This window comes from Lissotriton vulgaris, chromosome 1_2 (genome assembly GCF_964263255.1).
Source record: "Lissotriton vulgaris chromosome 1_2, aLisVul1.2, whole genome shotgun sequence".
NCBI lineage: Eukaryota > Metazoa > Chordata > Amphibia > Caudata > Salamandridae > Lissotriton > Lissotriton vulgaris.
The window spans coordinates 337,305,453-337,319,043 of NC_141686.1; the positions used below are offsets into that span (position 1 = coordinate 337,305,453).

General features: G+C 47.7%; 1 protein-coding gene across 1 annotated transcript in view; it reads left to right on the top strand.

Moving 5' to 3' along the window:
- Window positions 1-13,591, top strand: part of LOC147736699 (lectin-like) — a 121,507-nt gene that overhangs the window by 20,818 nt on the left and 87,098 nt on the right. The window contains exon 2 of the mRNA XM_086953813.1: window positions 10,338-10,495. Coding sequence (XP_086809939.1) covers window positions 10,338-10,495 — 158 coding nt within the window. The remainder of the gene's footprint in view (window positions 1-10,337; window positions 10,496-13,591) is intronic.

Here is a 13,591-nt window from a genome sequence, read left to right on the forward strand (position 1 = left end):
TCCCAGGAGCCCCCATAGGGTGCTTCATGTCAACAGATTGAAACCTTACATTGACAGGGCAGGCATGGGCTTGGGCTTGGGCATGGCTACTGATGAGGGACAGGAGGCAGAGAGTAATCCACTCCCTGACCTGTTCTCACAGAACCCTGATGATGGGTCAGTGAATGGTGTAGCCTTGGCAGTCAGCCTCACTGCTCAGCAACAAGCTGATTGTATACAGTTGCTAAATCAGTATAGGAACATGTTCTCACTGACTCCAAGTCAGACACTGGTGCACTCATGAAGTAGACACTGGTTACAGTCAACCTGTTAAAAATCAGATTTACAGGCAACTTGATCACGTCAGGGAGTGTATCAGGACAGTAATCCAGAAAATGTTGGATTTGGGAGTTATTGAACCCTCAGGTAGCCCGTGGGCTAGTCCAGTGGTCTTGGTACCTAAACCTCACACCCAGGGTGGTAAGAGAGACATAAGGTTTTGAGTAAACTACAGGGGTCTCTATGCAGTCTATGGGACTGATCATCCAATCCCAGGAGCATATGAGCTTATATATACTTTGGCCAAGTTTCTGAGCACATTTGATCTTACAGCTGGCTACTCGCAGATCAGACGAGCTGATGATGCAAAGCCAAATACGGCATTTTCTACCCCTAGTGGCCATTATCAATTAATGCCCTTTGGTTTGAAAAATGCACCTGCCACTTTTCCAAGGTTGGTGAAAAAAGTCCTAACAGGCCTGGAAGAGTATAGTGCAGCATATCTAGATGATATTGCGGTCTTTAGCTCCACCTGGGAGGATCACCTGGTCCACCGAGAAATGTTTTGGAGGCCCTGCAGAAATCAGGCCTAACTATCAAGGCTAGTAAGTGCCAGATAGGGCAGAGTCAGGTTGTGTACCTGGGCCACCTTGTAGGGGGAAGCTAGGTTCAACCATTACAGAGCAAAATCCGGACCATCATGGACTGGGTTGCTCCAACCACCCAGACTCAGGTCATAGCTTTCTTTGGCCTCACTGGGTATTAGAGAAGATTTGTCAAGGGGTACGGATCCTTTGTGACACTCCTGAATGACTTAACTTCAAAAAGAATGCCTAAGAAAGTTCAGTGGACAGTCAGCTGTCAAAAGGCATTTGATAACCTGAAGCAGGCCATGTGCACTGCACCAATTCTGCAAAGTCCTAACTACTCCAGAGAATTCATTGTCCAAACAGATGCATCTGAGTTGGGGGTAGGGGCTGTGCTGTCACAATCGAATGATGAAGGTCAGGAGGACCAGGCAGTAGCTTTGATTAGCAGAAGGATGACCCTTAGAGAGAAATGTTGGTCAGCTATTGAGAGGGAGGCCTTTGCTGTGGTTTGGGCTCTGAAGAAACTGAGGCCGTACTGGTTTGGCACTCACTTTACCGTTCAAACTGACCATAAGATCCTCTTATGGCTGAAACAGATGAAGGGTGGAAACCCCACACTTTTGAGGTGGTCCATTTCCCTACAGGGGATGAACTATATGGTGGAACATAGACCTGGGAGTAACCATGCCAATGCAGATGGACACTCCAGATATTTCCACTATAAAAAGAAGACTCAATTGGTCAAGGTTAGTTTAATGTCCTTACGTTTGGGGGGGTTGTGAAGGAGAGTAGGATCTGCTTACTATTGTTACCCCCACGTTTTGCTGGGGTTTCACTGGTTTTCAACTTTAGTCTGGCTGTGGCCCTGCTATCCAGGACCTTCGCCTAGCTATTTCCTATCTAAAAAGATTGCCTGTACTTTAGGTACACTACAGTTTGGTTATTGAGGTAACCTTGTGAGTTCCTAGTATATGGCACACTAGGTACTAAGGGCATAGGTACCCCAGAGGCCTACCAGGGGATGAAGCATGTATTATGCCACCCCTGGGAAGCCTTCCAAAATGACACCACAGGACTGCTACTGCAGCCTGGGTAAGGTGGTGCATGCACCCCTTACTAAGATATAGGTTACCTATATCTACCGTTAATCACTGACACATGTAAGCCTATCAGTCACTCCTTTGGCAGGCCTTATCAATCCTGAAGGCAGAGTGCTTGGTTTTATGTGGGAGGGTGCCCATGCATGAGCAGAGCCCCTCTGTAGCTTTGGGAGCCTATTCTCTGAGGCTGTTCTGTGATGCAGCCAGACCATATGCTCTTAAGTGTATTATAACCTCGCAGTAAATGCTAACTTTGGAATGGCTGCATGTAAAACATGGCGGGGGTAGAATTCCGCCCTTCTAGAGGAGGAGACATGTACACACTGGTCTAACCGGTAATAGTTTAAAAGAGCCCTGGCACCACAAAATAGATGCTGCAGCCACAGACACGAGTCTGGCCTCCTGCTGATGACCGAGACTGGGCAGGGGAGGCCTGGACAATAGGTTTCCTTCCTGTGACAGGGATGTCTAACCACCTCCTAGACATGCTTTAGTGTATTGGGGCTGGGTGTGTGCACTCTGAGAGTGCTTTGGAGTCTGCACTAGTGGCACATTTGGTGTCCCTGTGCATATCCCAGTTCAAACCGGTTGCAGGGGCTACCAGCCCCTTCTCTGGCATGAAACTGGACAAAGGAAATGGGTGTAGCCACCCCTCTTTCCAGAGCCTCCATAGGTTTGTCCCCAGAGTATGTCCAACCCCTTTCTTAGTATAAGTAAGGGACCCCTGGCAACAGGACTTTAGATTACATCTAGATGAAACTCTGAAACTGAATCCTGGATCTTTGACGCTCTACTAAAGACTAAAGGACAGAAGAATCTACCTAGGGGTCAAGGGGTGATTCCCCTGCTCAAGCAGGCACCAATAAAGCATTTGCCAGTTTGCATCTTTGAAGCTCCCACCAGAATCCAAAGTGTTTGCAGCCCAGGAAGAGAATTTCCAGACTTCTCGAAGGCCGACCCGAGTCCCCAACAAAGCTGAGACCCGCAGCCCTCACAAGTGATGTGGAACAAGAACCCCTGGACACTGTACACATTTGCTAAGTGCATGGACTTGCTGAGCTTTCCTGAAGTTGTGCTTTGGGCTACTTGTAGCCCAAGCCCCGAGTACCATCTACATGAAAGATTGTGGGTCTACACTCCCTGAGTGTTCCGTGAGCACGCTTCTTGCAATTCTGCTTGAGGCTCCTTCTTGATAACTGGTCCTTAAACTGATGGGTCCCCACGAAGGCAATTCTGATTTTTCAAGGGATTCTCTGGTTGCATTATACATGCCCTGATTCTCTATCAAGTGGTGCATCCCTCTGACCTTGCTGGTCCACACCAAAGCAGTTCTCTGATTCCTGCATGGGTTGCTGTTGCCAAGGCTTGTTGAGTCCAATCTGGGCACCAGCACTGCAGCACTCAACATCCTTTGAGGGACAGCTTGATTCCAGCTCCTGGTTGTTGTCAACACCTCCTGGTCCTCGTGGCTTAAGAGTCAAGCTTCACCTTTCACCTGAAATCATCCCGGCATTGGTGGGCATTCGACTATTGTGCCCCTGATCACTGGCTAGTGACCCAGACTCTGTCCCCTCTGCTTTCAGGATCTTCTGATCTTTGATCCAGGCTTGGATCACCCCAGACACTCTCAACTTCTTCGGCAGCAGCACTCAATCAATCAATCACAGCATTTATATAGCGCGCTACTCACCCGGGAGGGTCTCAAGGCCCTGGGGGAGAGGGGTATGTTACTGCTCGAACAGCCAGTGCAGGTCTCTCAGGTGTCCGGTGATGTGGCTGTGTCAGGGGATGTCCAGGATGAGTCGTGTGGAGGCGTTCTGGATGCGATGGAGTCTTCTCTGGAGTTTGGCTGTGGTTCCGGCGTACAGGGCGTTCCCGTAGTCCAGTCGGCTGGTGACGAGTGCCTGGGTGACGGTCTTCCTGGTTTCAGTGGGGATCCATCTGAAGATCTTGCGGAGCATGCGCAGGGTGTTGAAGCACGAGGATCACCATTGAAAACAACGACAAAACCCAACACTAAAAGACACCTATGCACCGCTCCAGTGCTCCCGTGGGTGTTGGCTCTAGAACCCCTTAAGTCTAGAAGGGGTTTGCTGAAAGTCCTACTCTAAGTGTCCTTTATCTTTAAATTTCCACCTGCGACGTTCCCCAAAGAAGGTAATGGTGATTCGCTGCTGTGTTTAGACACTACATGTGTCCCCTGTGTCACTACCTTGGGTGGTTCCTGGTCGCCCCAGCGGTTCTAAAGGCTCTAGGCCTTGTATCTATGCAAGTCGTATTTCTTATACCACTTACTTAAGATATGGTTTGGTACGCCCCTAGGGCTCAACTTATATTGTGCTATTTTATTGTGTGTCATTGAGTTTACTGAATGTACTTTTGCCTCTAGCCTCAAAGAGAGTAGGATTTGTTTAGAATAAATACATATATTTTATATATATATATATATATCTGGTGTGGTTCTCCTTTCATTTTGTCATTCACGAGATTATAGACTGATTATAGACTGGTAAAAAAAGCTGCTTTACATTCATCCAACACTTAGCCTGAAGGCCTCTATCCACAGCTACCACTAGGATAGCTTTCTATTAAGGTTGTCTTTAACCTACAATCAATAGGGTAATTTGGACTGGTGTACAGCATATGCCAGGCAAACTGCAAACAATTGCCTCAATTTCAATGTAAATCAATCAATCAATCAATCATTTGTATAGGGCACCACATACCTGCAAACGTCTCGAGGCGCTGGGGGAGGGGGTGCTACTGATCAAATAGCCAGGTCTTGAGTATCCTCCTGAAGGTCAGCAGGTCTTGGGTCTGTCGTTGGCTCAGTGGGAGGGTGTTCCATGTCTTGGCAGCGAGGTGGGAGAAGGATCTCCCACCGGTGGTGGTGGATGCGCGGGACGGTGGCGCGTGAGAGGTCGGCGGAGCATAGCTGGCGGTTGGGGATGAAGAAGGAGAGCCGTCTGTTGAGGTAGGCTGGGCCCGTCTTGTGGAGTGCCTTGTTTGCGAGGGTGAGGAGCATTAAGGATATCCTCGTGTTGACGGGGAGCAGTGCAGGTTTCTCAGATGGGGGGGTGATGTGGCTGTGGTGTGATACATCGAAGATCAGTCGTTCTGAGGCGTTTTGGAGGTGTTGTATTCGTTTAATGAGCTTGGTTGGGGCTCCCGCGTAGAGGGCATTTCAGTAGTCGAGTCTGCTGCTGACGAGGGCCTGGGTGACTGTCTTTCTTGTATCTGTCGGGATCCAGCTGTAGATCTTGCGGAGCATGCGGAGGGTGTTCAAACATGAGGAGGAGACAGCGTTGACTTGCTTGGTCATTGAGAGCATTGAATCGAGGATGATTCCCAGGTTGTGTGCGTGGTCAGTGGGTATCGGGGCTGCCCCCAGTGCCGTCGGCCACCAGGAGTCATCCCAGGCTGAAGGGTTGGAGCTGAAGATGAGGACCTCCATCTTGTCCAAGTTCAGCTTCAGACGGCTGGTCTTCATCCAGTCGGTGAAGGCCTTCATTCCTTCTCAGAGGTTGGCTTTGGCGGTGATGGGGTCCTTGATGAGGAAGAGGATCAGCTGAGTGTCGTCGGCATAGGAGATTATGTTGTGGTTGTGCTGTCGGGCTATGTGTGCGAGTGGGGCCATGTAAATGTTGAACAACGTCGGGCTGAGGGAGGATCCCTGGGGTACTCTGCAGATGATCTTGGAAGCTTTGGAACAGAATGGGGGGAGGCGGACGCTCTGGGTTCTGCCGGAGAGGAAGGAGGTGGTCCCATCCAGAGCCTTGTCTCGTTTTCCTGCGGAGTGGAGGGGGGCGCGTAGTGTGCGGTGGCAGACTGTGTCGAAGGCGGCAGAGAGGTCTAGGAGGATGAGTGCTGCAGTCCCCCCATTTTCCAGCAGGGTCCTGATGTTGTCGGTGGCGGTGATGAGGGCAGTCTCGGTGCTGTGGCTGCTGCAGAACCCTGACTGGGAAGGGTCCAGGATTCTGTATTCTTCGAGGTATTGTTTTAGCTGTCTCTTGACAGTTTTCTCGATGACCTTGGCCGGAAAGGGGAGCAGAGAGATGGGCCGGAAGTTCTTGAGGTCTCTTGGATCTGCCTTAGGTATTTTGAGTAGGACGTTGATGTCGGCGTGTTTCCAGATCTCTGGGAAGGTTGCGGTCTGGAGGGAGAGATTGATACCGTTGCGCTGCTGGGGTGAGATGGAGCTGCTTGCTCTGTTGAAGACCTGGTACGGGAATGGGTCTGACGGAGAGCCGGAGTGGATTGTGCGCATGGTCTTGATGGTGTCATCGATGTTCATGTTGACCCAGGCTGGCAGGGGGTCGTGGTTGATGGTGTGCGAGGGTTTAAGGTAACGATCCCATCAAGCGTGTGCCTGGCAATATGCGTATCATGCTTGACAATCTGGTCCTAAGAGAAAGCACCCATTGTCTCTATCATTGCAGCAATGTTATTGTCAGATTTCTTTTCTAGACGTAGATTAAAGTCCCCTACAATGGTGAAATCGGAGTCCTTCGAGCTAGATTCTAGAAAAGCACTTAGTAACTGTAACAGAGGGGTCTTCACCCTTGGTGGTCTATAGATCAAAAGACCTTTTAGCATGTAATTCTTTGTAACTGAGATGTGAAAAGATATCATTTCACAGTCATGGGAGCTGTCCAAACCTAAGCCCCTCGCTTGCAGCTCTTCTCTGAAAACAATGACTAACCCCTTTGCTTCCATGTTCTATCAACCAGGATGACCAAGTAGCCTACCGGTAGGGCTAGAGTGATGTTTGCGTCTGAGGCACCATCTGCCCATGTCTCTGTGATGAATGCTAGATCGAGGTTGTGTGCTTCAATCCATTCAGCCACTTCAGTATTGTGTTTCCCTAATAACGTGCGAGATTGATGACTTTAGTAAAAAGAACAATTCATGGACAGAATCGGGAGCAATGTCATATATTCACCCCAGTACAGCGATCTGGGCCTAAAGCCATTGTTTGTTTGCTCACAATGCCATTCCAGTTTGGACTCAGCCATATGCAAATCAGCCTTGACCCTGTGCCCCATGGGAACAGTCCAGCCCGAACTGAAAAGCCAGGTCCTCCCTGTACTGGAAACAAGGATCCTAGGACCAGTTTCGGGCTTTAAACCCTCATCAACCAGGATAGCTTGACTCCATTAGTATGGAGAGCACAGGACCCACGTTTGGCAATACCCATCCCACTCGGGGTGACATATACAAAAAGAGCAATTGATGGACATAATGCAGAACAATGACATACATTCACCCCAGTACAGCGATCTGGGCCTCAATCCATCTTTTTTTGCTCACCCTGCCATTCCAGTTTGGACCCAGCCATATGCAAATCAGTCTTGACCCTAGTGGCTTTTTTGCTAGAGGGAATGTGCTGTGGATTTAACGCCATACTTTTTGTGAATCTGAAATTCATCTGGCAGTTCAGACACTGCTTAGTTTGTTCCTGCAAGTTCAGGATTGGACAGCATGTTTTGGTCCTATGTCTGAGCCGTTCTTTGCTTGTATATGTTATAATCATGGGGTTTTCCTTGTGTTGCGTTTCCCTAGGGATGGGCAAGCGTGCACAGGCTCAGAAGGGTTTACCTTTGGCGCGCCAGTACTGCGCCTGCTGCGCGTGTCCGCTGCATGTCCGTGCTGTCATAGGTTTAAGTAGGGTGTGCAGCATGAGCAACTAGCCCGCTCACCACCCAGAACTGCCTATCAACCGGAAGTTTGGAAAGTTCTTACTGCCTTCAATACCCTCCGTGCAATCAGCACTTGCCTTCTTCAGGGTAGGCAAGAGCCCTCAGTGCTGCAGGTTAGACATGAACCCACAGCATTCTTGGCTAGGCAAAAGCTAACAGCAGAGTACAAAGTTCCCCGGGGAGCGTGTGACAGTGTGGAGCAAGGAGTTGGTATTGTCAATACCGTGGATACCAATGAAGGGTTCCCTAGTCGGAACTTAGAGAGCCTCACACACCCAAAGTAAGAGGCGTGAAACACACCCTTACTGGAGGGTGTCCGGTGTCATCATCGACTCACTGCCCCTCGTCAGACCGGCACTGCAATGTCTGACGGAGTCCCCAAAGGTACTCTTTTAACGGGGTTCTTTTGTTCCTTGCCGATGGTTGGTGTAGGTGAGGATGAAGAAAGGTGTAGTCAGTGTAATAGTGAGTGAAAGTAATAAAAAAGGTAATCAGTCCACTTTCAACTTTAATAACGTGGCTGATTCCTTACTTAAAAGGGGTGGGAGGGGAGTTTTAGAGACCGTAAAGGTATACAGAACAATAACTCTACCCCCTAGTGTGGTCAACATGTTTCTCGCCAAGAGGCGATTCGTCAGGACCTCAGAAAAGTACTACACAAAAACAAATGTGGACTCAATACTCAATCTCTATGAAGAAAGCAAATACAACCTCACTGGGTCGGAGGACAAGAGGGCCAAGGGGTCCTGCTCTATTTAGCCGACCCTAAAAGGATTAAAATAGGGCCTCGCAGCATGCTCCCGTGAGGCCAGCGTTATAAGGTTGGGTGCACCTTGACGGAGACACTGGAACGGCGGAACACCTACCCCTCACGCTCGCGGCACCTGGTCAGGAGCAAAAAAAAAAAAAAATTGGCTAGGCAAAAGCCCACAGCACTGCAGGGCAGTCAAGAGCCCTCAGTGCTTCAAAGTAGATGAACACCCTCAGCAATGATGGATAGGCAAGAGCCTTCAGCACAGCAGAATAGACAAGAGACTGCTGCAGTGCAGGACAGACAGGAGCCCTCAGCACTGTAGGGTAAGCAAAAGCCTATGGATCTGCATAGTAGACAAGAGCCCTCGGCACTGCAGGGTAGACATGACCCTTGATACTGCAGGATGGAAAGGAGCCTTCTGAGCTGCAGGGTAGAAAGGAGCCATTGGATTTGCACTGTAGGCAGGAGCCCTCAGCACTGCTGGGTAGATAAGAGCCTTCAAAACACGAGAGTAGATAACAGCCTTTGCCACTGGAGAGGAGACAAGAGCCATTGGAACTGCAGGATAGAGAAGAGCCCTCACCTCTCCAGGACAGGGAGGAGTCCTCAGCATTCTAGGGTAGACAAGAGCCCTCAGCACTGCAGGGTAGACAAGAGCCCTAGGTGGTGCAGGGTAGGCAAGAGCCGTCAGCACTGCAGGGTAGACAAGTGCCCTAGGTGGTGCAGGGTAGACAAGAGCCCTTAGTGCTGCAGGGTAGACAAGTGCCCTAGGTGGTGCAGGGTAGACAAGAGCCCTTAGTGCTGCAGGGTAGACAAGTGCCCTAGGTGGTGCAGGGTAGACAAGAGCCGTCAGCACTGCAGGGTAGACAAGTGCCCTAGGTGGTGCAGGGCAGACAAGAGCCGTCAGCACTGCAGGGTCGAGAAGAGCTTTCACCTCTCCAGGATAGGGAGGAGTCCTCAGCATTCTAGGATAGAGAAGAGCCTTCAACACTGCAAGATAGACAAGAGCCCTAGGCAGTGCAGGGTAGACAAGAGCCCTAGGCAGTGCAGGGTAGACAAGAGCCCTAGGTGGTGCAGGGTAGACAAGAGCCCTAGGTGGTGCAGGGTAGACAAGAGCCCTAGGCAGTGCAGGATAGACAAGAGCCCTAGGCAGTGCAGGGTAGACAAGAGCCCTAGGCAGTGCAGGGTAGACAAGAGCCCTAGGTGGTGCAGGGTAGACAAGAGCCCTAGGTGGTGCAGGGTAGACAAGAGACCCTATCTGTAGTAAATGGACTGGAGTCCTCAGTACAGCAGGCAGACTGAAGCCGTCTGGATTGCGGGCTTAATAGGAACCCTTAACAGGCTTGTAAAGAATATTAAAAAGGCTTATTAAGAGTTCCCAGAAGCCTGCATATAATACTTTAGCAATATAGGATCAGCAATATAGGAGCTCTGAATACAACAATCCTATGGAAATATTTCTCCCAAAAATCTTTTATTTACCACAATTGTATATGTTTATTAAAAGTCTATCCTCTGCTATATAGACCCAGACCAGTTTTTCACGAAGACAATATCAGTGTATATATAGTGAAAATACTCTTCTCTTCTACCTAGTAGTGCATAGGAGTATTTTATTATGCGCACAGCACTGTAGAACAGTAGATTAGGCTTCCTACGGTATTTTTTGTACTATTCATAGAGAACCATGATGGAAATGAAAGGAGCGGAACTTGTTATTTTTTTTATAAAATCTGCACTGTTGCCCCCCGCCAGACAATAAAAAATATTAAACACTGCTTCCTTTAGCAACCTTCATAATACTTATTTTTGCCATTTATTTCTTCAATGTGTCAAAGTCCATTAAATTGTTTTATTTCTGTCATGTATTGTGACCACAAAATGTACATACAATTAGAATCTGCTTTAAATGTGATTGCATTAATTGTCTCCCTAGTTGACTCTGAAGTGACCACCGGGACCTTGGGAAAGACCACCCACAAGAGCCGTCACCTCGATGGAGGTGTGCGATGGAAGGGAAAGACTGACTGGGTCCCTCGTCGTGGTTCCTGTTATCGATATCTCCCTGCTCAGATCCCCTGGGGAGATGCTGAGGTATGGTGCAATGTTTCAGTGCATGCCTAGTCTCTGCGGTGCCAGCCTTCTGCAGGGTCTCTGCCTTAACCCCTTCGCTGCTGGCCCGTTTCCGCCACTGTGTGGTAAACAAACAAACAGGGAGGGGCTGTGACGAACCCCAGCCGTCATCAGCACACGAGCACCGCAGAGCGTGACGGCTGGGGTTTGTCCCCAGCTTACAAGGGGTTAATGTGTTCCCACTCTAATAAATAGCTCAGTAGTTTACTTTATACTTATGGGATTGCACGCTTGCCAAGATGTTAGAAGAGGTAGGTGGGAAAATCCGAAAAATAAGTCCGGAAAATGGATTTACGCCATTGGTTAGGAATGACGTAGAGGCAGTTTCAGGCAGTGAAAGTTGTGGAAGTGTTTACAAATGTTGTGCATGTAGGCGATGGAGCAGTGTGGAATCGCAATTGTGGTTCCCTATTTAAAGGGGAAATAGAGGAAGAAGGAAGACATTTGGAGGATAAAGTGTGAAGTAGGGAAAGTGATACTATTATTTTGTGATGTACCAAACATGGAATGTAGATTTGGAAACAATGAGGGAGTAACACCATCCTTGAGTATACCAACTAATCGATTTAACTCAGGAAGATCTAATGTCAATAGTGGATGTAGTATTTACAGATGCATCAAACACCAATAAAGTACAAAGTAAACCTATTTATTTGAAGATGGGTCACACACCTCAATGTGCTTCTTCCAGCTGCAGCTCTTTCCCTAACCTGCTCTTCTTTCAAACCAAAACATTCTCTTGGAGCTTTGGCAGGAAATGTTCCACAGCACATGCAACAAATGGACAACGGTGGGGTTCTTAGGTGTGCACATCACTGTGAACCGCACAAATGAAAGCAAATAGTAATCACCTGATTGTGCTCTTCACCATCAATGCCCTGGTTAAATTGGAAGCATGACACTCTCTTCCTTCTGCTAGATGCTTGGAAGCAACCCAAAATGAGCACCATGTTGTTGATGATTGGCATGATGACATCACGCCGGTCCCAAAAACGTTTTGGTGAATTGCACTCACACCGCAGTCACCTGCACTGCTCCAGATGACGTGAACGGAATTTCGTGCTCAGGCTGCTGCTGCTTGCTTTCAGGGGCGGCCGGTGACATTTGAAGTGGTGGAACGTAAAATGATTGGCATACTGCACAGGAGCGTGCAAGCGTAGTTAGTGCACCCGAACAACCTAAGGGGGGATTGGGGGGGTTCTTCCCCCGAGAACATTTTGAAAAAAGAGTGGACAAATGGTGTCTTTTTAAGCAAATTTGAGAAAGCAGGAAGCTTAATTAAACAATTGTGAAAATGCAGTTATTACATTAATAAAGAGATGTCATAAAACATAGGTAGCTGCTTATTCAAGCTTTCTTTCACCCCATATTCCAGCAGGGTCTTGATACAAGACAGATAAGAGAAAAAGCAGTGTGGTCCTCGACCAGGAAGACACTCATATTTTGTTGGTAAGAAGTCAAGAGATTGGTCAAATTGAAAACTTAAAATGCAATATGCAATCCAATAATTTGCAAGTGCATCTCATCTATGTTCAACAAGCCATGTTTTACCCATGATTGGAATAGTGAATCACCAAATAAACCGAGCCACTGCAATCAAAAGCAGAGGGCCTCCTCAAAAATTATGCCCTTAAAATAGTTCTCTCATCTGATGGTCTCTCTATATTTTCTCTGGAATTTGAAAACTCATCACAGTCTACTGCACAAACCTGAACCCTTCTGCACATTCCAACACCAGAACTCATTATTGGCCATTTAGTTTGGAGCCATTCATACCAGGAATACAGAAATTTGTTTAAATAGAGTAGAAGGTATTCCAAAACAAGGAGTGCTGAAATGTTGCTTAAGATAAGATGTACACACTAAGCACTATGGCCAAGAGCACGTAATGTTTAGTAAACAATAGGCTTAGGAAAAACCAACCATTCTGAGAGCACCTACAGTCAAGATCCTTCACCTGAGACTATGTGTCCCCAAAGATGTAGTGATATGTTAACAGTTCTAGCTAGACTTAAGGCCTTCTAACTGATGTACAAGGTGAAGGATCTTGACTGTAGGTGCTCTCAGAATGGTTGGTTTTTCCTAAGCCTATTATTGACTCTTTCATCCCCTCTCCCTTTGTCCTCTACACTGTGCTTTTTTCTCACACTTCCATTTGTCTATGTCATCACCTAGAGCTCAGTTCCTTTACTTTTTCTCTCCTGGCATCCTCTTTCTATGCTACTTTTCTTTATTTGTGTCCGACGTTCTCTTTCCTTACATATGTGCTTCGTTTACTTTCTCTGTTGCTCTCATTTATTTTTTTTTTTTTTAAATTTATACAGTGCACTGTTACCCGTAGGTGTCCTGGCACTAAGTAATACTCCAACGCAGAGGCCAAGTAGAGATTAGAGAGTAAACAGCCAAGTCTTAAGACCTCTTCTAGAGGCCATCAGATCCGTAACCTTCCTAAGAGCCAGGGGCCATTCAGATGATTTATTGTTCTGTTTTGCATTCTTTCTAGCTCTTTTTCTTTCTTCCCTCCTTTCTTGCCATCACACCTGTCCCATCTCTTTCTCACTACCCTTTCTTTCACTTCACTTTCTTCATCCCATCTTTACTATCCTCTCTTTCCCTTACTTATATTTCCCCGTCTTTGTTTTTCTTTCCCTCTTGCCTTCCCTTTTTGTTCCTTTTCTTTCACAACATTCTCATTTACACCTCCTTCCTCCATCTATTTCTCTTTACCTTTTTCTTTCATTCGCCCTTCTTTCCCACCTTAGTTCATTTCTTTGCTTACTTCCTTGTGCATTTCTTCCTCCCTACCTTCTTTATTTACACATGTTCTCCCTCCAGTTTATCTGTCATCCCTTCCCTCATCCATTTTATCCCAACCCCACTCCTTCCCTTGTCCCTCTCATCTCCTTTTTGCTCTCCCCTTCTGTCGTGTCCTCGCCTTCTTCTTTACCTCCAGCTCTCCCCCTCTCGCTGTCTTGCTTTGCTTTTCCTCTCTTCAGCAGTTTTAATTTTCCAGGTTTGGATTGTAATATCCCACGGAGCACCAATTTCCCATCACTA